Raw genomic sequence first — 26,741 nt, 5'->3', positions numbered from 1 at the left:
GCCCATGTGAGCTCTAACAAGACCACTCCCACGAGGGTCTCCTGGAGGATATGAAACCACAAGTTCTAGGAGGAGCTGGATCCGAGCCACATTTTCTGGCCTGGTGACTCAGCAGTGGCGGCAACATGGGGGGCAGGAGGTTCAGTTCATTTTCCTCCAAAGCCACTCCAGCAGAGACCAAAAAAGAGTCCCAGACTAAGAGGAAGTCATTTTTCCTGCCCAGGTCAGCTTAAAGGAGACAGCCCCAGGGACCCTGAGGGGGGAAGGGGCATCCAGTCCAGTGGGTTCTTGGCACAGGGATGGGACAGAAGCCCATATGCTGTGTGCTAGGATGAGGAGGGAGCAGCAGAGGACCCGGGAGGGCCAGGGTCTGGTGCCAGGTCCCTGGGCAGCAGCTCTGATGCCCATGGGTCTGTCACTCTGGGCGTCGGAGTCTTCTAGGGAGCTGAAGGGAGTTGGAGAGTCTAGGAGCTCCAATCAAACCTGCAGTCATCTTAGCTCGTCCCTCCCCCCCAAATCAGCCTGCTGTGGATGTCCCCAAGAATCTTAAAGAACCCAGAGACTACAGCATTAGAATCCCTGAGAATATAGGTGAAGATCAGACAAAGTCCTGACATTTTCCTGAGAAGTGTGGGTTCAACACAAGTCCTAATTCAGGAATTCAACTGGAAGAGTGAGTCAACAAAAAAGACGACCGTGACAAAGAGTGGTTGGGAAGCCAGGGCTGCCTGAACCACAAACCCAGAAGAAGCGAATGATGTCACGACAGTTATAAGCACAGCACAAAAGAAAAATAAAATGTGGAAAAGAATCAACAAGAATTTCTGGAAGAACTGAAGCAAGAGTTTTTAAAAATCATAAGATAGGGGCAGCTAAGTGGAGCAGTGGATAGAGCACCGGCTCTGGAGTCTGGAGGACCTGAGTTCAAATCCGGTCTCAGACACTTAATAATTACCTAGCTGTGTGGCCTTGGGCAAGCCATTTAACCCCATTTTCCTTACAAAAACTAAAACAAAAAATCATATGATAAATGAAATTAAAATCTCTTGACAAAAGAACTGGAAAAGTACACTAGAGAAAGATTGTGAGAAGAATTAATACTCAACCCAATTGTACAAAATATTTCCCATTTAATAAATTCCTTGGGAATCAAGCTGGACCAAACAGAAATTAATAACTCCATAAGACAAGAGACATGAAATTAGAACCAAAAGACTATAAAAACAGAAGAAAATAGAAGGAAAAACAACAAATCTGAAAACAGGTCAGGGAGAAAAAACAAAAAGACCCAAGAATCATTAGTTTCCCTGGAAGCCCTGCTAGGGTAGTCCCTATCCTCTGGGCAGGGGGGTGGGGGGTGGGAGGAAGTCTGGACACCATATTTAACAGAATCATTAAAAACAAAAAAGCCTGGCCCTATTAGACGAGGGAAGAGTGAACTTGAAAGAATCAGTCAGTGGCCTTCTGAAAGAAAGCCCCAAAGAAAAACTGTCAGGAAGGTCACGGTCAGAGTCCAGACCTCCAAGGTTTCAGAAGTAGCCTCAGGTCCCCTCACCCGACTCACTCAACTCCTTCACCGGTGGCTGCTTATCCCCCTCTACCCTTTGAGCTTGGTTTTCAACTGTGTCCCTCCACCGCCTCTTCTCTTTCTCAGGCCTCATCCTCTTCATCCTCCTGGATCCTCTCCACACTGAGTTTTCTTTATCCGTCTCCTTAGAGGCCCCATCATTTACATCATGCCTTCCATGGTGGGCGCTCCCCACTTTCTGAAAACATGCGATCTTCTCTTCTCTTGCTTTCTCAGTATTTCATTGGTTCCTGGGATTTAACAGTCCTCTCCAGAGAGTGAAGTGTGTATCTTTGAGTGAAATGAGTGTGGCCTGGACCCCTCAATAAAATGGCGGTCCATGGCAAGAACTCTCTGCCCGGAAGGGAGGGCCAAAACAAATTCAGTGCAAGTAGGGGTTGTTTCATTCTTTGGACTTACATCCCCAATAACTAGCACGCTGCCTGGAGCATTACAGGGGCTAAGTGATACTTACTGATCCATTGAAGTACCAAAGAGTCATAATCAAGAGCACGCAAGGTTGGGCTGCTACCATTATGAAGGAAGGGAAAGCTTGGAGAGTGACCTCCAAAACAAAAAAGCTGAAGGCTTAGCACCAAGAATAAGTTATTTGACACAACTGAGAACAGTTCTAAAGGGGGAAAAATTCCTTTAATGCAGTAGAAAACTTCCAAGTATTTTCCATGAAAAGACCATAGCTGACTAAAAACATCAAAATGAAAATATGACAATCAAGGCAATGTGTATTTATGAGGTAAGTACACAAATGAATGATCACAACTATGGACACAAATGGGATGAACTTGCCAATAAGATGGAAAAAACTATTTGGTGACAACTTGATACATCCTTACCTGTCTCTCGATGAACTAATCATCACTTGGGCCTTTCCTTTCAGATTTTACTTTGAGAGATAGGTTAGGATGTATCAAATTGTCACTAAATATCACATGTTGGTGCTAGCCCCATGTTGGGAGTGTGATGTGGTGCTTCTCAATACAGGGAGGAATATGATGTTTTGAAGAAGGAGGTGATGCCTTAGACATAAAGAGTGACACCAAAGATAAATTAATAGAACAAAAATACTCTATCTAACTGATCTAGGGAAAAGGGATATTCATGACCAAACAATTCTAAGCTGCAAAAGGAATGATGGTGACTATGTTAAAATAAAAGTTTCTGCACTAATATAATCAGTGCTGCCAAAATTAGGAAAAAAAAGCAGAAAGCTGGGAAACAATCTTCACAACCAGGAGTTCTGATAAAAGTCTCAAATGTATAAGGTCACAAGTCATTCCCCAATTGATAAATGGTCAAAGGGTATGAACAGACAGTTTTCAAATGAAGAAATTAAAGCTATGCATAAGCATATGAAAAAATGCTCCAAATTGCTGTTGATTAGAGAATTACAAATTAAAACAACAAAGAGGTATCATCTCACACCTATTAGATTAGCCTGAATGAGAAAATGGGAAGATGAGCAATGTTGGAGAGGTTGTGGGAGGATTGGGACACTGATGCATTGCTGATGGAATCATGAACAGATCCAACCATTCTGGAGAGCAATATGGAACTCTGTCCAAAGAACAATAAAACTGTTCATTCCCTTTGACCCAGAAATTACAATTCTAGGTCTATATCCAGAAGAAATTGTAAAAAATGGGAAAAGTCCTCCATGTTTCAAAATATTCATAGTAGCCCTTTTTTAGTGGCAAAGAATTGGGAATTGAAGGGCTGTCCATCCATTGGGGAATGGCTAAACAAGTTATGGTACATGAATCCTATGGAATATGAATGTTCTATAAGAAACCATAAATGGTCGGACTCTAGAAGTGCGGAATGTATTACAGGATCCGATGCTGAGTGAAGGGAGTAGAGTCAAGAGAACAATTTACACATCACCATTATGAGAACAACCTTGATGGCAGCAGCTACTCGGGACAGTCCAGAGAGCTAGGACAACTGTATTTGACTGATTATGGACAATGTCATCCCTATCCAGAGGAAGAAAAACAGAACAAAATACACTACTGAATCTGATGAACACTTTATAAAAATTCTCTCATGTATCTCTTTCCCTTAATCCTAATTCCTCATGCCCAAAATGACTAATTTGTAAACATTTTTAACAAAATATGGATATAAAATGCTAACCTGACTGTTCCCTACTGAGGGGGGTGGATGGAAAGGAAGGATGAAGGGAAATTTTGTAACTTGGAAATATGCATATACAAATGGATGAAAATTTTAAAAAAATTTAAAAGGAGATGATGCCATGACAAGCAAATGACTAGGCCATGAGTGAGGGGGTAATGTGCTAAGTCACCAGTCTTACTTTCTCCTCTAGAGTATCTGGATCCAGTGGACTGGTATGAACCAGGATGACTGGAAATGGCCATGGATATGAGACAATCAAGTTTGAGTGACTTGCCCAAGGTCACATAGTTAGTTAGTGTCAAGTGTCTGAGGGTAGATTTGAACTTCTGTCCTCCTGACTCCAAGGCCAGTGCTCTTTCCAGTTACCCAGCTACTCTATGAGAGGGAGAGAAGCCTCCTGATGGAAAGGATGGCTCATGACTCAGAATAAGACTTACTTTCTTGGACATGGCCAAGGCAGGAATCTTTCACATAATGCTTAAGGGTTTTGTCCTTGTATCAGTGGGGATGGAATCAAGGCTAAGATGGGAGAGAGAAAATAAATGCTTATTAATTGGGGAGGGGAAGTTTAAAAAAGGAAAACAGTTCAAGATTAAGAAGCAAGAGGTCTAAATAACACAGATGCCTCAGATCTTTGTCTTCCTTTCTTTGAAATGTTAGTGCATGTGAGGAACCCAATAACCACAAAAACAGCAAACTGACTCTAGTTTAATTGATGAGACAATGTTCAATTGTTGAAGTCATATCTGATTCTTTGTGGCTCATCTGGAGTTTTCTTGACACAGATTCTAGAGTGGTTTGCCATTTCCTTCTCCAGTCACAGTAATATAATGTTTGTTGATAAGCCCAAAGATCCAAGCTTTTCAAGTAAGAACTCACTATTTGGCAGAAATTGCTGAGAAAATCAGAAAGCAGTTTGGCAGAAACTAGACATAAAACAGCATCTTATACCATACATATATCAAATTAAGCTCAAGATGAATAAATGATTTGGACATAAAGGGTGATATCATAAGTAAATTAGGGGAGCATGGCAAAATTTACCTGGCAGATCTGAGGATAAAGGAAGAGTTTATGAAATAAAAAGGATCAGAACAGAAATATGATCATGGGAAGCAAAATAGATAATTCTGATGACATGAAATTAAGATGGTTTTGCATAAACAAAACCAATGCAGTCAAAATCAGAAAGAAAGCAGGAAACTATAAAACATTTTAATAGCAAATTTTTTTAAGTCACGTGTTCTAAATATATAGAGAACTGAGCCAAATTTATAAAAATGAAAGTGATTCCCAATTGATAGTCAAAGGATATGAAGAGGCAATTCTCAGAAGAATCAAAGCTATCAATTGTCACATTAAACAATTTTCTAAGTCACTATTTTTTTTTTTTTAGGTTTTTTGTAAGTAAAACGGGGTTAAATGGCTTGCCCAAGGCCACACAGCTAGGTAATTATTAAGTGTCTGAGACCGGATTTGAACTCAGGTACTCCTGACTCCAGGGCCGGTGCTTTGTCCACTATGCCACCTAGCTGCCCCCTAAGTCACTATTAATAGAGAAATGTAAATGAAGCCAACTCTAGGGTCTTAGCTCTTACATATCAGAAATGACAAATGCTGCAAAAGAGAAGGGGCACACTAATGCATTATTGATGGAGTTGTGAACTGGTCCAAATATTCTAGGAACAATTTGGAATTACATCCAAAGAGCCATAAAACAATGCGTCCTTTGACCAAGCACTACTACTAGATTCGGACCCCAAAGTTATCAAAGAAAAGGGAAAAGGCATAGTGTATACAAACATATTTTAGATACAGATCTTTTTTGTGATGGCAAAGAATTGGAACTGAGGGATGCCCAACAATGTGCCCTAAGAAATGATGGGTAGAAAGAATTTATGCAGAATGAGGTGAGCAGAACTGGGAGGACACTGTACACAGTAACAGTAATAGTATAATGATAATTAACTATAAAAGCTCTAAAAGCTACTTTGATCAACACAGTGATCCATGACAATTCCAAAGGATCCATGAAGAAAAATGCTGTGCACTTCTGGAAAGAACTGATGGACTGTGAGTACAGACTGAAGCAGACTTTTTTTTTTACTTTATTTGTTTTTCTTGCTTAAAAAAGACTAATCTGGAAATGTCCTTTGCATGATGGTGCATGTGTAATTGATAGCATATTGCTGGCCTTCTCTAGGGGTGTGGGAGGGGTTAGAGCGAATTGGGAACTCAAAGTTTCAAAATATGAATGTTTAAAAAATATTCTTTAAAACCAAACAAAATATACAAGCATTTAGTGAGCATCTAAGAAAGTGGAATTAAAAAAAACCCAAAATCTGACTGTTTTGAGCCTCAGGACAAACAACCTCCATGTAAATGGAATGATTAAACTCAAACTCCTCTGGGGAAGGAAGTGGCCAAGGGCTCAGGAAAGACTCCTGGGGGTAGGGGCACTAAGAGTTTGAGGGGAGGACAAAGTATACCCCAGCTCTGGAGTAGGGGCTGGGGGAAGATCCATCCCCAGGGAACAGTCTGACTGGAGCCAAGAGTGCATGGGAAGGATGGCCAGCTGGACCAGGCCACACAGTCTTCTTCCCAAGGAAAGAAACAGTACAGTCAAGGAGAACAGGGACTTAGACTCTAAACTTATGGTGGAAGATGATAAAACAGCTCAAAAGGAGAAGGGTGACTTGAGTGCCTGGCTAGGGGTCCAATTAATCAGATCATCTCCAAAGAATCTAAGGGTGAAGACAGAAGGACAACAAATGGAAGAGATCTTTCCAGATTCCTCTAGCAGGCTGTTTTCTCCATCAATGTCATGGGTCACTACATTTGGATGCAATATCTCAGTCCCCAGTGTGCTTTATGAGGAAGCAGGGAGGATTCTAAGGCAGAGGCAGAGAGATCTGCTCATCGGGCAGGCGTCGGAGCTGGATGGGATGAGGGACCCAAGACTTGGGGAAAACACCAGGAGAATTACTGCAGAAAAGGGGAAAGAGAAAACCCCCTTTACCATCTCTAATGAGTCTTTGAGAATAACCTACACGCTCAAGGGGCATCCTTGGCACAGGCTTTCACCAGCAACACTTACAGCAGCCACCATCTCTAGACAGAGGCATTCTGTGAATGTAGCTATGTGACATAAATGTACACCTGTGTCTCTGTATATTTTTTGGGGGAAAATTCTACCAGATATTTAAAAAATAATTAATTCCAATATGACAATTTTTTAAAAAAGTGATGAAAAAAGTTCTATTAAATTCCTTTTATGACACAAATTTGTCTTTGTTACCTAAACCAGGGAGAGCTAAACCAGAAAGAAAACTACAGACCAGTTTTCCTAAAGGATATTGATGCATTTTAAATGAAAGCCAAGCAAGGAAATTACAGCAACATATCACAAGGATCATACACTGTGACCTGGTGGGATTTATACCAGGAAGGCAGGACTACGACTACTTGAAAATTAGGAAAACTATTAGCATAATTGACCATATCAATATTTAAACCCACAAAATCATATGATTATCTCAACAGAGGCAAAAAAACTTTTGACAAAAGAGAACACTCACTTCTATAACAAAATACCAGAGGCTCAAAACTGACGGATTTTGTTTTTTTAAAATTCCCCTTTCTTAGATGCTTCTATAACCAAAAAACTATAACGAAATAGGAAAAAATAGGGTAATGACAGTGAGTGGATAGAGTGACAGGTCTGGAGTCAAGAAGGCCTGTGTTCAAATCTGGCCTTAGATACTGATTAGCTGGGTAACTCTGGACAAGTTACTTAAAACTAGTTGGCTCAGTTTCCTCGTCTGTAAAATGAGTTGGAAAAGGAAATGGCAAACCCCTCCAGTATCTTTGCCAAGAAAAACCCCCAGGGGTCACAAAGAGTTAGACATGACTGAAATGTCTGAACCACAATAATACAGGAAATATGGATTATTTCTTAAAATTCTATGTAGTATCCATCTAAGACAAAGAACAAGCATTACCTGCAGTGGAGATAAGTTATAAGCCTCCCAATAAAATCAGGAGTGAAGGATGTCTATTATCATCACCATCATCCAATATTGTTCTAGAATTGTTTTTTGTTTTTCTACTCTAGAACCATCTGGGTCCAGCTGGCCAGATATGGATCAGGACGACTGGAGATGATCCTGGATGCGAGGCAGTCAGGGTGAAGTGACTTGCCCAAGGTCACACAGGTGGTTAAGTGTCTGGGGCTGAATTTGAACTTCCTCCTGACTCCAAGGCCAGTGCTCTATCCACTGCACCACCTAACTGCCCTTCACTAGAAATACTAGTTACAACAATAAGAAAAGCAAAGGAAATGGATGGAATTAGAATGGCAATGAAGAAACAAAGCTATCACTCTTTACAAAGGATATGATGATACACTGAAGAGAATCCTATAGATTCTAATAATTAACAACTTCAGTAGAGTCACAGGATATAAAATAAATCTGCAGAAATCAGCATTTCTATATTTCCAATAAAGACCAGAGTTACTATACTTGAGTCTCTGCCAAGACAATCCAGAGTTACAAAAGAGATTTACAAAACACTTTTCACATAAAGCCAGATCTAAACAGCTGAAGAAATATCAATTGTTTGTAGGAAAGTTAAAACCAACGTAATAAAAATGACAATACTACCTAAATCAATTTACTTATTCAATGCCATTCCAACCAAACTGCCAAAACTTATTTTATCTAGCTAGAAATAATAACAGCAAAATTCATCTGGAAGAACTAAAGTCAAGAATATCAAGGGAATCAATAATAAAAAGAGAATTGTGAATTCAGAAATTTAAAAAACAAATGTTAAAATAAGTATTTTTTTTCAAAAAAAAAAAACAAGAAAAATAAAATCTCCATCTTGGATCTCTATGGCAAGCTTCTGTGATACTCTGGGGTTCTGAACCAGAAGATCCCTGGATTAAAGATATAATCTCTCTCTTCTGTGGCACTGAAAACAAAGTGAAGCTACTTCCCCAAGACCCACTCTGTGTGAATTCTGGATACAGCACCTGAATGGTCAAGATGGTCCTGCCCACTGCTAGGCTGGCAGGTCACAGTGACTTCCCCCACTGGTCATGGGCACCAAGATGACCCAGTCTGGAGTTGTTATTTCGCCTGCAACCAGTTCTTGGCTCCAGGCCTGACCACAGGGAATGCCTCTGAGAGTGTGGTCACTTGCTGGTTTGAGGCCCTTCTCAGACAGTGGATCAGAGGAAAAGAATCCCGATGACTGAAGAAGCCCACATCTGGAACAATTCTCCCAGGGCAGGAATTAAAGGTTGCCCAACAGAATGTAGGGGAGACGATTAGGTGCGACTGGACAAGCCAGAAAGGCTGCAGTTGAGGCTGCTGGGCTCAGGAGCACTGGCTCCTCTGGCCTCTGGGCTGGGCAGCTTTTCTGCATTTGGCTACTGCTGCATCTTGGGCAGTGGGCAGTGCCAGGCAGGGACAGGCAGGACTTGGGGTTTAGGGGCTGTGGAGAGCCTCTCTTCAACTGCTCCCCCCAGCTCTGAGGCCACCTCACTGCCCCTCACATTCACGACTGTTCTCAGCTGCTCAATCAACAAGCCTGTGACATCTCAGGAGCCGACATCTGTGCTCTTCCTCTGTGGGGGTCCTGGCTACTTTCTCCTCGTCCCCCTTGCTTCTCTCTGGTCTCCTCCAACCTCCAAAGTATTCCCTCTGCTCTTGGTGAGACTCTCCCTAACCCCCAAGGCCTGAGCTCAAAGTGCCTCCAAGAAGCTACCATTTCCTTGAGGTCAGGGACTGGACCTTCCAGTGCTCAGCCTTGGCCCTGGGCCAGTCCTTCTCATGTCAGAAGGGTTTCCTGCCCATTCACCTCATCATCCCCCCCCACTTTGTCCCCCTCCTCCCCCTGGTAGACCTCCTGGCCTGGATCTCTTCAGGAACTCCTCACTCTGCCCAAGGACCTTCACCTCCTTGGGTCAAGGCAGGCCTTCCTCTGCCTCTTTACCCACCACTGCATAGAAGCTCCTCCAGGGCTTTTCCTCTTCTTTCTATCCCCAGTCAGCCCAGGGCCTGTACACAGCAGGTACTTAATAAATGCTGATGAATTTCTTACTAGTTCCCATGTCTTCAGCAGGAGTCTGACTCTACCAAGGAGGGCACCAAAAACTGATTGTCTCCCTCTCTGAGTTGACTACAAAACTCCTAAACTTCTCAATAAATCAAGCAGTTTGACCTCATGGATGACCTGGGTTCCAATCTGCCTGATGTCTATCGGCTGTTAGGGTCAGTCCAAGCTGCCACTGCACCTCTCCCTCAGAAGCCACCATGGTTGGGTTCCTTCTTCCTTCTTCCCCAATAGACCACCCAACTTTTGTTCTCCGAGGGCTCAGGAGCAATGGCACACCTGGGCTACCTGGACCAGGGAGATGCTCCTCCCTCATGAAAGGACACTATATAAATTCCCTTTACTATATGAGCTTAAGAATAAACATGGCTTTCAGGATCCAAGACTTGGCTGGGATGGAAAGAATGTTGGATGTGGAATCATGGGGTGGGGTAATTGCTCCCTGAGTGACAACCCCTCTGTGTCCCTGCTTCCTCATCTGTAAAAGAAGAGGTTAGCCACAGTGTCCTCCCAGCACTCAGCTGCGGGGGGTGGGAGACTAGATACAAGTCAAAGGGGAGGTGACTGAGTGTCCCAAGTCAGAGGGTCACTGAGAAGCCTCAGGGGCTGAGTCTAGGCATGTGGACCCAGAGGGCGCGATCTGCGCTGGGGGAACATAGCTGAGAAAACTAGGGTGTAGGAACACAGAGCAGGCCAGGGAAGCGAGGAGCACCAGGAGAGCCCTACTCCTGTCAAGCATCTCGGCCAGCCCAATTTTTCTTCTGTGAGCTGAGAGGAAACCAGGAGAACTCCCCCACAGTCCACAAAGTTCTCACTGGGGAAGGCAGGGGGATGGTAAGCATGCCTTCCAGAGAGCAAGCTGGGTACCTGCCCCGCTGGCTAGTGGGGGACAATGACATGCTCTCTGAAAGAGCCTTTTGATACGCCACCTATTCTTGTTAAATCACTAGAAAAGGAATAGGGGGCTCTTTCCTTAAGATGATAAGTGGTATATCTTCAAGAGGCAGCAGGTGGCTCAGTGAATAGAGGGCCAGGTCTGGAGGTTGGAAGCCCCGAGTTCAAATCTGGCCTTGGATATTTACTAGCTGTGTGACCCTGGGCAAGTCATTTAACCCTATTTTCCTTAGTCCACTGGAGAAGTAAATGACAAACCACTTGAGTCTCTTTGCCCAGAAAACCCCATGGACAGCATTAGGTGCTGTGGTCCATCAGGTCACAAAGAAGTGGGCACAACTGCATCACAAGAACAACAAATGTCTACAAATGAGAGCTAGCGTGGACTCAATGGGGATAACACAGGGGCCTTTCCAATAACCTCAAGGGTAACACAAAGGGGTTCATTATCACCATTACTATTTGATTGAGCTCTTGAAAACAGACAAGGAGAAAAGATGGAGCAAATACCCATGGGCAATGAGCAAACACTGCATTGCTTTGGGTGATGATAAGACGGTTTCTCTGGAGAACCCTTGGGAGTCAAGAAAAACAAATCAAAACAATGAGTGACTTTTGGAAAGCTGTGAGATACAACACAAACCCACACAAATCACCAGAATCTCAGTGTGTCATCAGAAAAACTTAGCAGAAACAGAGAGAAAGAGAAAAATTCCATTTAAAGTGACTGCAGATGCAGAGAATTCTTGGGAATTGATCAGAACACACAGGAACTGTATGAGCAAAATTATAAGGGCCACTCATTGTCCTTTGATTTTGAAGAGGACACTGCCAACTGATCAAATGACTGGTGGCATGGCTGTACAATGATGTTTATTATGGTGAGGGGGAGGCTGTGCAAGGTGTCCAGTCTACTCCAAAGCCCAATTGGTAGGAAGCAGGACTAGTGGTGATGGGCCTCTCTGGGCTTGGAATTGGTTTCTCTTCCTCCTGTATCAGCGAGGCACCATGGTGCGTCATCAGCATCAGGCAAGCACTATCAAATGACATCTGGCAACAGAATGTGACTACTGCACCATCCTAGTCTGTCTCTTGATGGACCATCAGTACAGCCCTTCCATCTTTGAGTTACTCATCAGTATGACATGTTGGCAACAGCTTTAACCCTGGGACAATGTCAGTTTGCCATTCATAGGTCCATGCTGCTCTGCTGTTAGTGCCCTCCCTAGAGCTCAATCGCACTAGAACTGCAATGCTTTCCAATATGCAGGCCCCACTCTCAGGGCAAATCCATTCCAGGGTAGTCCTACCCTTCACACAAAAAAAGAGGACTCTCCCTAGGGCTCCTGCCAGTTTCTCCTGGGATTGGTAATGGACACCTGCCTTCACCACTTTGGATTTGGAGATCTGAATCCAATTAATTCCCCTTCAATTAGACCAAGGGCAATGGAGGCTGTTGCCTGTCCCTTTGAAGTGGTACTCTCCTATCTCTCAGGATTGACTGACCCATGAATACCAGCCTAAATAATTGGGGAAATGTTGATTTAAATATTGATAAAATATATGTTAGAGGTGGGACAAGCCAACAATAAAAATGACATTACCTAAATCAATCAACTTACTCAGCGGCGTACCAAACTGCCAAGAAATACTCTATACAGCTAAAACCCAAAATTCCTAGGGAGGAACAAAATACCAAGAAGCTCAAGAGAAATAATGAAAAGAGCAAACAGACACGGGGCCAGGAACACCACTCTGGACTCCAACAGGTCCTCATTAAGACAGGGAGGTTGGTCAACAGGACCGATCAGGTGCACAACATGGAGAAGCAAAGAGCAAAGTCACCTGAACAAACTCTAATATCATCCTGCTGATGGAGTCCTCTCCCTGACGCTTCTCAACTATCTGCTGCTTTGGCCACTTCTCCTGGTGGCTCTTTACTCTTGATGTTCCTTGAGCAATGCCTCTCCTTCCCCTCAGACCTCTCTTCTAACCCTTTGGATGCCTAGTCATTCACATCATGCCCCCACCCTCCTCTGCCAGGCTTTATCATCTTCTCTCTAGACTATCTCACTGGGCAACTTCATCAGCTTCTGGAGCCACATTCATCTCTATGAAGATGACTACCCCCAGACTACATAGCCAGCCCCAGTCTCTTTCCTGAGCACTAGACTTGTACCAAAAATTCCATAGTGGACTTATGCAGAGAATGTAAACTTCCCCTGCCTTTCCAGACTTCTCTGTTTATTTTCTGGAGGGAACCACCATCCTTCTGGGGTCCCAGGTTCATAAACTTGACATTTTCTGAACTCCTCACTTCAACTCTGTGAGCAGATCCAACCAGCTATCAAATCTTGTCATTCTGACCTTCACAACATCTCTGCCCCCCCCCCAGCATTGGCAACCTTCTCAGTTTGGACTCTCATCACCTACCACCTGATAAGGCAGTTCTTCTGAGGAGGCACAAACCTCTTCCTGTTTCCATCCATCATCTACAGAGGAGTCAAGGGCATCTTTCTCAAGTGCAGGGTTGATTGTTGCCATTCCTCTTTTCAATAAAATGCCATGAGATGAACAGATAAAATACAGCCTTCTCTTTTGGGTTCTTACTGTTCCTGTTGCCTGAAACCACTCTACTTCAAAATGACTGGCCTTAACCTGCCACTCTGGTGCCATAGACCTGGTTGTCCCCAGACTTAGCAGGAAGCATTTTCTGATTTCCTATTCCCTTGATTGCCAGGGTTTTTCATTCAGATCAAATCTCTCTTGCATTTCCTTCTCCATTTATTCTCTGCACATTTATCTCTGGACTTGGGGTCATTTCCAGGAGAATGTGAATGCCTTGAGAGCAGGGAAGACTTTGTCCACATCTTGTGATTCCAGTGCCTAAGACAGAGCAGGCACATCATGAGAACTTACAGATTGGCTTGGTTGTGGTACAAAGATATCCTCTAGTGTCCTCATCTTTTTACACCTGAGGCCACCCAATCCATGCACCCACATCCAGGCAGAGTTGAGTGTCCAGATCACCCAATGGTACATCCAGGGGGCTTCTGCCAGACCAGGCAGATGCATTTTGAAATGCTTTTGGAGACCAGGCCCTCCCTTTGGTCATCCATCAATCTGGTCAAGCCCACAGACCCTTTTCAGAATCATGTTGTTAAATGAATAAAAAATTGAGGATTCCAAAGGAAGCTAGTTCTATGGAAATAATGGTTCTTAAACTATTTAAAAAACAAGATCATGGACATGAGGTCAAGAAACCATGTGTAATATCACACTATCACAACATTTCCTTTTTTAAAGTCTAAACATTACAGTGATTTTCCTTTCCAAACCCTATTGAATGGAGGCAATCATGAAAATGATTCCAGAAGAAAAATATTTCACTTGGATAGCTTATGATTTCTATAGTTTAATAAGACTCTAGTGAAATCTGTAAATCACTAATTGCTTTGAAATTTCTGGTTTAGAAAAAGAACACAAATGAAATCATTCAAATCATTTGTTTCTTGTCCCTCCCTGATGTTTTTCTTTCCAGCTGTGCCTGTTCAGCCTAAGGACCACATGCTTTCCATTTTTCCTCTGGGCTGTTTTTCTTTTCTTTTTTTTAAAAATTTTCCTTGGTAACTTTATTTTCCTTAGTAAGTTTATTGGCTGATTTTCTATAAAGACACAGAACAGCTTTTATCCCCAAGGGAAGGAGCTATTTCAGACCTTACTAAGAAGTTATTTAACATGTTTCAACATTTCCTACTGTTATTCTCTTTGTTTTTAAGAGAGCCGTCTGATTTTGTTTCACTTTCAACTGGAGACTAAGTGATACCAAGCAGAGTCTACTTGGATTAGTTATCCAGGTAAAGAAGCTTTCAATTCTGAATTTTGATTCGAGTGTATAGATTGGTTGGGATGTGATAGTTTAATAGTTTGGTATTTCCTAGTATGCAGCTATGTTTAACTCTTGACAAGATGAAGTTTGGTGAAGGCTTTTTAGAATTTAAAAGTATGTATGATCAACTAATTTGTTTTTACAGGATGAATTGTCATAAGAACTTCAAAGATTATGTAGCTGGAAATGCAATCATTTTTGTCCATTTTAGCCGGATGAATTTTTTCAGTAGACGAATGTCACTGACCACAGAAATATTTCTGAAGTTTTGTTCCTTTTGAGTCTTTGATCTTGAAAAAATTGATCCAGAGCTACTGAAAAGTAGTTTAGTTTAAAAATCAAATTTGTAAAAGTAAAAACTAGGAATTAGGGCATGATGAGAAATTAACATGTTTTTAATAGAACAGAAGATTTTAATGGACATAATATAAAAACAAAAATGGTTACAAACTCACTGATTATTACAAAGAATTAATTAAAAAGAGTAGAGAGGAAGATGCATTGTTCTAATGAGGAACTAACCATGGATCCTCAAATACCTACCACTAGGTGAGAAAATCTCAGAAGACAATTCCAATATGGAACAAAACTCAAGAACGAAGTGGGGAAAGTCAAAAAGCCAACACGTGGCAAGCACCAGGCACTGTGCCAAGCACTGGGAATACAAAAAATGGCAGAAGGCAGTGCCTGCTCTCAGGGGGTCCATGGTCTCATGGGGCAGATGGCACGAGACAGCTACAGACAAGGGAGGGTCAGACTGGATGAAGTAACTGGAGATGACCTCAGAGGGAAAGCTCTGGGATTAAGGAAGTTGGACAATTTAGTGGGAACTTGAAGGAAGCCAGAAAGCAGGGATGAGGAGGGAGAGAATTCCAGGCAGTGAATGTTTGAAATGAGGAACAGCCCTGAGGTCAGGGTCACTCAGCTGAAGAGGACATGGTCAAGAAGAAGGGAAAAGAAATCAGAGTAGGTAGGAAGGGCTCTGCATGTCCAACAGAGGATTTCATGTTTAATCTGGGTCAGAAGAGAGTCGCTGGAATGGATCACTCAGAAGGAAGACATGATGTGACCTGCAACTGAGGAAGGTCACCAAAAGTGACTGCGGTGATGGAGGTGACAAGGACCTCTACTTGGGAGTTGGCAGCATCAGAGAGAAGGGAGAACGCCAACATGGCAGGGGGAATGAATTGAGGATGACACCTTGGTGAGCCAAATGACCAAGATGGTGGTGGTGCCTTTGACAGTAAGAGGGAAGTTAGGAAAAGTTGTGTCACCTGGAAAGGGAGGAATATTTTGGGTTCTGATACACTGAGTCTAGGCTGTCTAGTTTGAAATGTCTAGCAGGCCCTTGGAAATAAAAAACCTAGAGGCTAGGAGAAAGAGTGGGTCTGGATCAATAGATTTTAGAATCATCTGCATAGAGACCAGATGACTTGTTGGAATCACCAAAGGAAATGGAGGGAGAAGAGAAGGGGACCCAGGACAGAGCCAGCACAGGAGACTAGAAAGGAGCTATCAGACAACCAGGAGAAGCCTGGAGGAAGTCAGAAGAGAAGAGGGTGATCAACAGTGGCCAAGGTGAGGGGGAGCACAAGAAAGGTGAGGATTGAGCAAAGGTCTCTGGGGTGAGACTATTCAGGTAGATAATGGGGTCAGAAGTCAGAGGGCAGAGAGAGAAGACCACGAGAAGAAAGGATGACTTTGTCCAACCAGTTAAGCAGAAAAGAGAGGGAAGACATGATGACAGCTGGGAGGAGTAGATTAAATTATGAGAGAGATATGGCATATTTGTAGATAGTGGGGAAGGATCCAGGAGGCAGGGAGGCAGATGGAAATCTGTTGGAGAAGACAGGATAGAATGGGATGAGGAAGATGCAGAGGTTTGTCCCCTTTTCATATGAGACAGGTGGGAAACACCTGGTGCATGGGAGATGAGGAGGGAGAAAAGGGAGCTCTTGGAGAGTGGCCTCAAGGTTTTCAGTGAGGTAGAAGGCAAGCTTATTGCCTGAGCTGGTAGAAAAGGGAGCCATGGAGGTTTGAGGAGGTGTGAAAAGGTCTGGGAAAATCTGCTCTTGTAAGGGAGATAGCAAGTGAATTAGGAAGGGGTGAAAGGGCTCCAGTTGAGGTTCTAGAACATAAATTCATAGTGGACCTGAGTGGTCATGGTTTTCTCCAGTTTCGTTCTGCAGCACATTAACAGGAAGGAAGTCAATGGATGGTGGGAGTGAATCAGGGGTGACCAAGGGACTCAAGGGACGAGGATGTGATCAAATCTCAGTGATTCCAATGAGACAATGCGGAAATTCTGCTTTACAAGCTACCGAACACTACAAAAAGACACCAATCATTATCATTATTACCTGTGATCTAATGGATGAGTACCTCTAAGGTATGGATCACAACCGAGTCACACCTCAACCTGGCCACCAGAAGGTGGCCTCTACAGCAAGCATGTCAGCCTGTCCCCAAGGATCCTTAATCATTCAACCAACAGTATTTACTACTCTAAAGATACAAGAACAAAACAAGGAGTTCACAGTCTAGCTTGGGAAACACTGAGTATATGCATATTATGTTGGTCTCCCATTTCCAAAGAAGACTATAACATCAGGGAGGTGATGTCATGACAAGCGCCTGAGTTGGATTGGAGTGAGGTGGGGTTGGGCTAAGTCCCTAGCTTCACTTTCTCCTCCGGAGTCATCTGGGTCCAGTGACCAGAAATGAAATCAGGATGACTGGAGATGGCCCTGGATGCGAGGCAATCAGGGTAAAGTGACTTGCCCAAGGTCACATACTAGTAAGTAGCAAGTGTCTAAGGTTAGATTCGAATTTCTGCCCTTCTGACTCCAAAACCAGTGCTCTGCACCCCCAACTGCCTTGATATATCTAAATAGAGAGTGAATGAAAACAAATAGCTTGAAAAACTGGTTATGCCAACAGTGCTTTGGGAGGGAGGGCATGAGTCCTTGGTTGGGATCAGAAAAGGATTCATGCTCAAAATGGTGCTTGACTTGTGTCCCTAAGGAAGAGGGACTGAGGCAGAGGTCAGGATGGAAAGTATTCCACCCTAGAAAGCATGGAGGATGACCAGAGTAAGAGGATGAAGCCTTGAATTACTGACCTGAGAGGCTAGGTTGGCTAGACTGCAGCACGTGGGTCAGGGAGGAATGTCCCATGAGTCGGGAAAGCTTGGGAAGAGCTCTAGAAGTCAAAGAAAGAAGGCTTCTGGACAAAATGGTGGCATGAGCAGAAGGTGGGGAGATACTCCCCAACATCCTGACTGGTAAAACTCACAATTCCCACTCAACAGAATAACCATCAAGACATCTAATAAAAAACTATTGCCATTTCTTCTCTCAAATTTGCCCCAAGTCACCCAAAGTGAGAGAGCCAGGGGCAAGAGGAGACAGGAGTCTTCCAGAAAAGCAAGTAGCAGCACAATCATAGATAAGATATCCAAAGACTGTAAGACTCATGTCCAGAATGAAGGAAGAAAAGAATGATTAAATTATTTAAGTTCTTACAAATGCTAAAGTGAGCTGGCCCTGCCCTCGAGGGAACCCCTCCCCAAGGGAGTGACAATACCCAGGGAAGTTCCTAGGGTCCTTGGGGGCAGTAGCAGAGCCACTAGAGTGGGCCCGAGACCCTGGTTACCAGGTCTCCCTTTTCCTGGCTGCCACTGGGAGGTTATGACTGCAGCCCCAGCAGGAGCTAGGTTTAGGCTACGTCTACCAGAGGCCACTTCCCTGAACCATGACCAAGGACACTGGGTTGGAAGTCTGGTTCTTCCCAAGGCTCTTGGGCTCAATCTGTCTTCACTGGGTCTGGGGGCAGCTGGGGGTCCAGGGGTGGTTTTGACCTCACTTGCCTGGCCCAGGCTCTTTCTTAGGGAGCCTGGATACTTTATCCAGGCAAGTCTGCACATCTTGGGGGTGATCTCTGGTTGGCAGTTGGTATGGATGGCTTACTCCTTCATGGAATTGGCTTGCTCTGATTATGACTGTGAGGGCTGGGCTCTAGCCCAGGCTCTAGCAGGACAAGTGGGCAGGGGTACTTTCATTCTCAGGAAGTAGGTCCATCTACCTGCCAATAAATGGCTCATGGTTTCCCCACAATGATTTCTTCTCTCCATGATGGCTGTAGGGGCTGGGCAAGAAGCAGATCTGGTGGCTTGAGGACACATATTATATTTATATATAAGGCTCTTAGGTTAAGGGTCCTGGGCTATCTTTATCAGGGTCTGGTGGGAGCTTGTGGTCAATGCAGAGTGTGGGGGGGTGGTCTACCTTGCCTGACACCTACTGTCTCCTGTCTCTCCCTCTGGAAGCCTTGTTGTGTTTGTGAGGTTGGCTTGCTTGCCAAAGATGGGAAGAGCAGAGATCTCTCCTTTAGTAACCACCCGAGATGATTAGAGAACATTCATAGGGAAGAGACATTGGAAGTCCCAGGGGATTGGCAATGGGCAGTAACTCTTCAGTGCAGATTATTCTTGTACTGCTGAGTCCCAAAATGAGAGAGTTCCTAAAGTGCCCTGAAAGGCCAAAAAAGACCCTGATGATCCAGGATTTAGAACTTCACAGTACAAGGACCAAAATATTTGACCATCCTGGTCCAGAATTCAATGGTGGGAGGCACCTCCCGCTGCTGGCATGAATCTCCAATTCAGGAACTAAAGCCAGAGAGATAAGTAAGGCAAAGAAAATACTGATCAGTATGATGTTATTGCCAACCTAACTCCATAGCAACCTTAAGAGGTTTAAAGCACAACTCACGGACCTCCAGAGGAAAGGGAGCAAGAAATAATGAGGGGAGTCAAAGCTCTGGAGGAAAGAGCTGGAAGAACAGAACAGCCAATGTGATATATGGCATGTCCTCCCCAAGAAATAGAATTCCTAAAACTAGAAGAGACCAAAAAAATAACTGAATGTACTTGAGTAATACAGTGCTAACTCTGCATGGCCTCATTTGGAGTTTTCTTGGGAAAGAGATGGAGTAGCTCCTCCAATTCCTTTAAAGATGAGGAAACTGAGACAAAGAGGCTGCATTTGAACTCAAGCTTTCCATTGGGCTGCCTAGCTGGCCTAGAATTCATGTATTTTGTACAAACTTAAAGTGGTTTTAATGATTTACCAACTCGACACAAAAATTTTTCTTTACATCGGCTTATCTTGTCAAAAAGCTCCCCACTCCTGGCTCATTGGTATTGAAATGCCATTTGGGGTTCAAGCTGGTCCTTTCCTAAGGATCTTCTCAGGAGTTCCTCAACACTCTGTGCTTTCTGAGCTTTGGGGGAAAGAGATCTGCTGGCTTCTACCTTTCACAAAGGACACAGCTGGGTTCCTGGCTTTCTTCAGGGAGATGCCCCCAGAGAGAGAACATCCTTTGGACAGAAGTTGGTGCCCCATTGGGCCCCTCTTTCTACCTTGCACCACCAGACACTTGAAGCAATTTCCCCTTGGATAGGTCTGGGGACTCTGGCTGTCCAATGAGCTGAGCTTTCTGCTCTCAGGAGGAAAATTCAGACATGCTGGTATTGGGGGGGGGGTGAGAGTCTGAATTTCTGTTTGTTGTTGGAGTCAAGAAGACCTGAATTCGAACTCTGCATCAGACATGTAATAGTTCTGTAAGCCCTCTTAGCCTCAGTTTTTCATTGGCAAAATGGGGACAGCAGCCCCTTCCTTCCAGGATTGATGTGAAGATCAGCGGGATCACAAAGGCCAATCACGCCTAGTCTTCATAGATGCTCCCAGGATGATGATGATGGCTAGCAGACTGCCTGGGATGCACTCCTCCAGTGGAAAGACTTCTCAATAATCCTCAGACTAATATAATTTTCTTTTTTCTTCCTTTTCAAAGATCATTCCTATTTGGATTTTAAAATAACTTTCTGCTTGTGAGTCATGGTATACTATCCTCAGGCTCCAAGGATTGGGGTACATGTGTCAGGTGGAGGTGGGCACACGGAGCTGCAGTCAAAGGTTTCTTGGGCAATGGAGAAGGACCCAAGGTGGGCAGCCTGGGTACTGCCTGAGGGTCCTTAGGAGAGGGGAAGAAAATGAGAAAAACTGCCAGTTTTTAGCATAGTGCTCCCTTAATGGAGGAGTTGGGCTAGCATGGGTAGCCAATGCTCTCTACCACAGGACACTGGCAGTGTAGAGATCCCCTGAAGCAGAACATGTCCTCTCCCAGTCAGTGTAGTGAGAAGATTCAGGGTCACGAGCTGATAGTTGGGGGACCTGAGAGGCAAGAGTCTAGCCTCCTTGAGTCAAGGACATTTTCTTTTTGCTATTTTTCACTTGCTAGAGCATTGGAAATTTCAAATTGGAGAGACCTTGGAGATCACCTGGTGTGACCCCTCATTTCACAGAGGAGGAAATGACTTGTCCAAGGTGATGCAGAAAAGACACAGGAGGAGCTATGAACTCAGACCCTCTGAGGGCTCTTTCATGGGAGCAGAAGCCCTGCCAACTCCTGTGTGCCCCCCCCCCCAAGTGCCTGGGCCAAGAGAAGTGGGAAACTAGGGCCAGGAGCAGAGGCACACAGCCATCTCCTCTGCTGTGGTTTTCTGGACAACAGACTCAAGCCAGGGTCTGAGTCTCATCTGGCCTGGCTTGGCCCCTTGGAAGCCCAGCTTCAAGCTCTTTGGCGGCTTCTGGCTCTGCTCCACTCCATACTTGAGCCTGGCTACTCTGGTGATCGGGACTTTCTGAGCTCTCCTACTTGTCTGGATTCCTACCATGAAGCTGTTCTGTCCTGATGGGATTGTTTGCTTGGATTCAAGGCTTGGCTCTCTGTCCCTGCGGCTCCTGGCTAATTAATGGACTTCCTGGCAGTGACCCTTTTGCTTACCAAGGCCCAAAATATGTTCTATTCCCTCCCTGCCTCATGAGGGCCCTCCCCAGTCCTGAAGCGCGGCGGTGTGGCAGAGGAGAGCTTGGTAGCTTGGGACAGCCTATGGACAGAGACAGCTTCTGCAGGACACGTGGCTACTGTTGAAGTCACATGGGTGCCATAGCCATGAGTACATAGGAGTTTAACCTGGCAGAAAGGATAGCAGAAATAAAGAGGTGGGGTTCTTAGAATAGCTCACTGGGGCACCGATGCCTAGGTCTTCTGGGGCTGACCCCAGGGAGGCTTCTTCAGCAGGCTCGCAGATAAAGAGCTAGGCCCCCACGCTCTTCCTCTGATATCAGCATCCCAGGGAAGGACCTGTCACACTCCTCTAGTGTGTGGCCCCTGTGTACCTCGACAAGCTGCTATCCCACAGTAAAACCCTGGGTCTCCTGTCCCTTGACATGCTTGACTTGTCAGCTTCTAAAAGGGAAGGACTGGCGGGGGCAGGGCAGAGAGGCAGATAAACAGGGCGCCACAGTGTTCCATAAGGGAAACGAGGTTGGAAAACCCTGGAGGACAGTGAGGCTGGGAGCGACGGCCAGCAGAGAAAGTCGTGACCCCACAGGGGTGGCGTGTGGGGAGCATGGGAGAACACAAGCTGAGGCAGCTGGAGACTGCCCACTCAGACTCACTTACTCACTAAGGTGGGCAATACTACTGATGGCGCCGGCTGCCCACTATGGGGAATGGGAATTCAGAGAGGGTAAGGGATTTGTCCTGGGCCACACAGCTAGCAAGGGTCAAAGGAGAATTCCCGTCCACAGCTCTGCCCATTCTATCCACTGCTACTCCATCCTGGGCTACCCCAAGAATGGACACAGGAGAAGGATCCAACATCAGTTTTTCTGGAAACATGTGGGGGTGACACACTTCTCCAGATGTGCTTCTGGTAATGCCATATGTACAGCCTCTAGAGGTGCCCTGTCCACACACAGTGTCTGGTGATGCCTCGTACACACCTACAGCCTCTGGCGGTGCCTTGCGCACACCTATAGCCCCTGGAGGTGCCTCACACACATCTACAGTCCCTGGCAGTGTCACATATACAAGTAAAGCTTCTGCTGGTGCCTTGCATACAGCTACAGCCTCTGGTAGTGCCTCGGACACACTTATAGACTCCTTCTAGAGACCTGCTCTCTGAGTCCAGACAGTTCTATTTTTTCTCCTGGCTGAACCTGGAGCGACTTCTTAGCCACAAAGCTTGTCTGTACGTCTCTGGTCACTGGACTTGGAAGTGCCATCTTACCCCTGAGAAGTTGGGGGTTCATCATTCCTCCTTTAAAGATATGAAAGGGTGACGAAATGGGCAGTGCCCCCCATCCTCATGTTTCAGGTTCTGGAGATGATCTGTTTTGAACAAAGATCACTGGTTTTTGCCAACCTTTGTATTCTCTTTGAAGTAGGCCCCTGCTAGAAGAGCAATAGCCTGAAAGGGAGACTAAACTCTACACTGGTTTTTCCTCCTCTCCAGAAACAGGTGAAAACAAAGCATGAAGTTGGCCAGGGGGCTCTCCTGTTTTCTGATCATTGGTCTATGTGCTGACCTGGTTCAGAAGGTGACATCTGGAACCGTCAGAAGGCTAAAACTGAAGGTGGGATCCCGAGGCCCGAGCAAGAGCCCCCCCCTCCACGCCAGATCACATCGGCAAGCTGAGCCAACGAGGACTGCTCTGGCCGCTCCAAACCCAAGGCTTCTTCTTGAGGACATCGATGACAGCACTGGCTACGTGGTTGTCCCACTGGTGAGCTCTCCGGGAGAAGAGTCAAGCTACAGTGTCCTGCCCGGTAAGAAAAGGACCTCTTTGACAACTGTAGTTGCAAAGAAGTCAAAGGAGTCTTTTTGAAGTCAGATGTTCTGATTATTCTGTTTGTCTCTGTTGATAATGGTAAAGTAAAGATTAATTTAAAATCACACTAGCAGCAGGTCTGCATGGGAAGTGTTCGGGTTTCTCTCTCTTCTCCAGTCTTCTCTGTCCTGGGCCCCTTTACCCATTTCTATCTGACTCTCCCATGCCCACCTATTTTACTTTCCTGTCTCCCACTTTATTTTTCTCTCTCTTTCTCTTCTGGCCATTTTTGGATCCCAGAGAGTTTGCTTTTAGAGTCTATCAAAAATTCAATGAATAAGAAAATCTCACAGATTTCACATGCTGGTTGTGCCAGGGTGGGAAGGTGGCAAGAGGCGGAAGTACAAATGACTTGAATGAAGATATATCTCACATCTGGACCATTCCCCAACTTATTTTCAAGTCTGACTATGTCATCCTAAATGGCCATGGACAATGAGCACATTGGCTGTAGGAGTCCTAGGCCGCCTGAACCTGGGCAGGGCCAGTCCCTCTGGGTCTCAGCTTCCTCTTATTACAGTGATGGGGTTCAGCTATCCTAGCATGAGGATGCTTTGGTTTCAGCCCTTTAACAAAACAACCTGTCATTTTAACGGAGGGAAGTCCTTTCTAGTCATTCTACAGACCCTTTGCCCAAAGTGAAGGTAAAAGCACTGATTTCACTTTCTTGGTGGTCTCGGGAAAGGCTGCATGGGATGACATTAAGGGAAGCTTCAAGTTCCAATCCTGGCTCAGAACAGAGCCTTGAACCTGCTCCCAGATCCATCTGCTGAAGGTGGCCACTGACCCCTCTCCTTGATTTCTCACTCTCACCAGGGGAGTCTACTCACTTCTCTCTCCTCTGTCTTGGTCATCTCCCAAGCAATTGCTATGTCCCTATTTGACCATGACACTGTCTGCTCTGGCAGCACCATCCAATGACCCTGGGAATCAAACTCCATGGTTGGCCTGGAGTGCTCTACACAGCCTGATCCCCTCTCCTGTCCCAACTTGTTATCAATGACTGCCCTTGGCTCATTCTGCCAGACCTCACTGTAGCTCCCCAGCCACCATGTTCCAACTCTGGTTTCTGGGGCTTTTCTGTGGCCCTCTCCCTCCAATCCTATATCTTAGAATTTCCTTGTTTCCTTTCAAACTTGGGGCAGTACAACTGTCAACATAAAACTCTCCCTGATTTCCTCCACTGCAAGGGGTGAGGGGCTTGTCTCTGGTCTTGCCTCGGCAGCACACCCAGCCCAGGGCCAGCAGCTCAGGCAGGTGGAAGGTCTCTGAGGGCAGGACCTCCTCAGTCTGTCTCTGCCTCGCAGGGTGTAGCACACCAAAGCCATGGAAGAACCATCTACTGAGCTGAGTGCTGGTGGGTTCTGGCAAGAGGATCTCTGGTTAGGCAGATGCAAAGAACGTCTGCCCTTTCCATTGGAGATTTCCCCTTCTGTCCAACAGCCCAAACAAATAACAATCCATTAGCAACCAGAGGGTCCGGATGGAAAGAGGGAAAGCTCTAAATGGTCCCAGTCATCCAGGCGTCGTCCCTCACCCGGCTAGCAATGTGCACTCATGACAAATTACCTGCTGTTTCTTTTTTTTTCATTCTGGAACATTTTGACATAAAGAAGATCAAACCACAACACTCGCTTCTCACTGGAACTCAGGATGGAAGCCTGGCACCTGCTCAGGGCCATCCCTTGCACCCCCATCCACTGACAGTCCTCTGAGTCCCTCTCCAGCTCCCCAGGGTTGGTGGGCTCCTTGGCCTTCACTTGGCCATTTCTCATGCCTGACATGTCCTGTTCTCAGCCTCCCCTCCATACCCATGCTCCTTCTCTCTAAGACCTGCCTGAACCACAATGATCCCCATCTCAGAGCACTTTGGGGAAGCTCAGCTTCGAGCTTTTGTCCATGCCTGCCTGACCCAAAGAGGATAGATGGAAGCAGGTTTGGGGAGGATGAAAGGCAGATTCTAGGAGGGAGGGCATTCAAGGTATTGGTAACCACCCAGGCAAAGGCATGGAGATGGGGCATCAGGAGTGAGGGACACCCAATAAATCAGTGGGGCTCGACTGTGGAGAGTGTGGAGAAAAAGGTGGAAAGACAGGAAGAGCCAGAAAATGAAGAGTTGGAACAAGGAGGTTGGGATGAATACCCACACTAGTAGGCAGCCACTGGCATGGCTCTCTTCCCTGAAGACCTCTGTGTCTTCCCATCCATCCTATGGCCAAACTCTCCCCAAGGGTGAACTCTCATGATGCAGGAATTCCATTGTCTTTCTGTGTGCAGCCCCAACATATGGCATTGGGTAAATCTTGACCATGCGCCATCATCCATCTGTCCATCTGTCCACCCATCCATTCATCCACCCATCCCTCCAGTGACCCTCAGCATTAGGATACACTAAAGATCCAAGCAGAGCCTGGGTCAGGAGGAGCAGGAACATCCCATAATGTGGCGTGATGAGACTAATGCCTGACCTGCGTCAAACGAGAATAGGTAAAGGAGGGGGAGTAAAGCATGTCCCCATGGGGATCCCAAGACCTGGAAAAGGCAGCAGGGTGGGGGCGTTCTTAGAGATCAAGAGGCGTCAGGGCTGTGCTGGCCCTGGCAGCCCAAGGAGATGACCCCAGGAGCTGAAGTTGCCAGGGCAGAGGAGGGCAGCAGCAGAATGTGCCAGGCAGAGGAGAGCAAGAGCAGTCAGGGGCCAGGACAGGGCTCCTGGAGAAGAGGAAGGATCTGAGCTGAGCTAAGCAGAGGGCCGAGCAGCAGCCAGAAAGGGGAGAGGGATGGGAGGGTCTGGGCAACAGACCCCAAGGTTTGGAGAGGTAGGATATGGCAGTGATGTTGGGGGGGGGCTCACTCAGCAGGAAAGTGGAGAGAGGAAGCATGTGAGAGATCTTCTCAAGATGGGGTGATGAGGAGGGCGGACATGCCAGCCCTTTGGCCAAAGTCCCGAAATGGGAGATGGGATATCAAGGAGGATGCACAGTGGGCCAATGTGTCATCAGCTCAGAAAGGGAGCCGGACAGTTAGCTTCTTAATGATATCTCTATCTAATTATATTGCTGAAAAGTTCCAAAAACTCACCCAAATGTTTTTTTGCTTGAGTTCACTGACAGTATTTCAATACAGAAATACCTTGGACTGGGTCTCCCATCCTGGAGAAGAAGGGTACTTTTCTAAGCAGTCGCCCCATGGTGCTCCTGGCTGGAGCATGGCTCTGCCTGCCCATGGTGAGCTCATCAGCAGTGTTCCCTGAGGACAGGCTCCTTTTGCCTCATCCTCTGCACTCATGAGCCCAGAGGTGCAGTGGGGGGAAGGCTCCCCCCCAACAAGCCAGGGCTTGGGGGCCTCCCTGGCTCACTCTCCTCTTTTCTGT

General features: G+C 45.6%; 2 protein-coding genes across 3 annotated transcripts in view; one reads left to right on the top strand and one right to left on the bottom strand.

Annotated features, from left to right (window-relative positions):
• CENPP (centromere protein P) overlaps positions 1 to 26,741 on the bottom strand; it is a 162,064-nt gene that overhangs the window by 10,946 nt on the left and 124,377 nt on the right. The window lies entirely within an intron of this gene.
• Positions 14,297 to 26,741, top strand: part of ECM2 (extracellular matrix protein 2) — a 32,220-nt gene continuing 19,775 nt past the window's right edge. For both annotated transcript variants that reach the window (XM_074199288.1, XM_074199289.1), the window contains exons 1-2: positions 14,297 to 14,598; positions 22,996 to 23,309. In XM_074199288.1, coding sequence (XP_074055389.1) covers positions 23,015 to 23,309 — 295 coding nt within the window. In that variant the 5' untranslated portion in view covers positions 14,297 to 14,598; positions 22,996 to 23,014. The remainder of the gene's footprint in view (positions 14,599 to 22,995; positions 23,310 to 26,741) is intronic.

Source organism: Macrotis lagotis, chromosome 8 (assembly GCF_037893015.1).
Source record: "Macrotis lagotis isolate mMagLag1 chromosome 8, bilby.v1.9.chrom.fasta, whole genome shotgun sequence".
Classification (NCBI taxonomy): Eukaryota; Metazoa; Chordata; class Mammalia; order Peramelemorphia; family Peramelidae; genus Macrotis; species Macrotis lagotis.
Note: the sequence above shows the minus strand (reverse complement) of the source record. Positions and strands in the feature narration are given on the sequence as shown.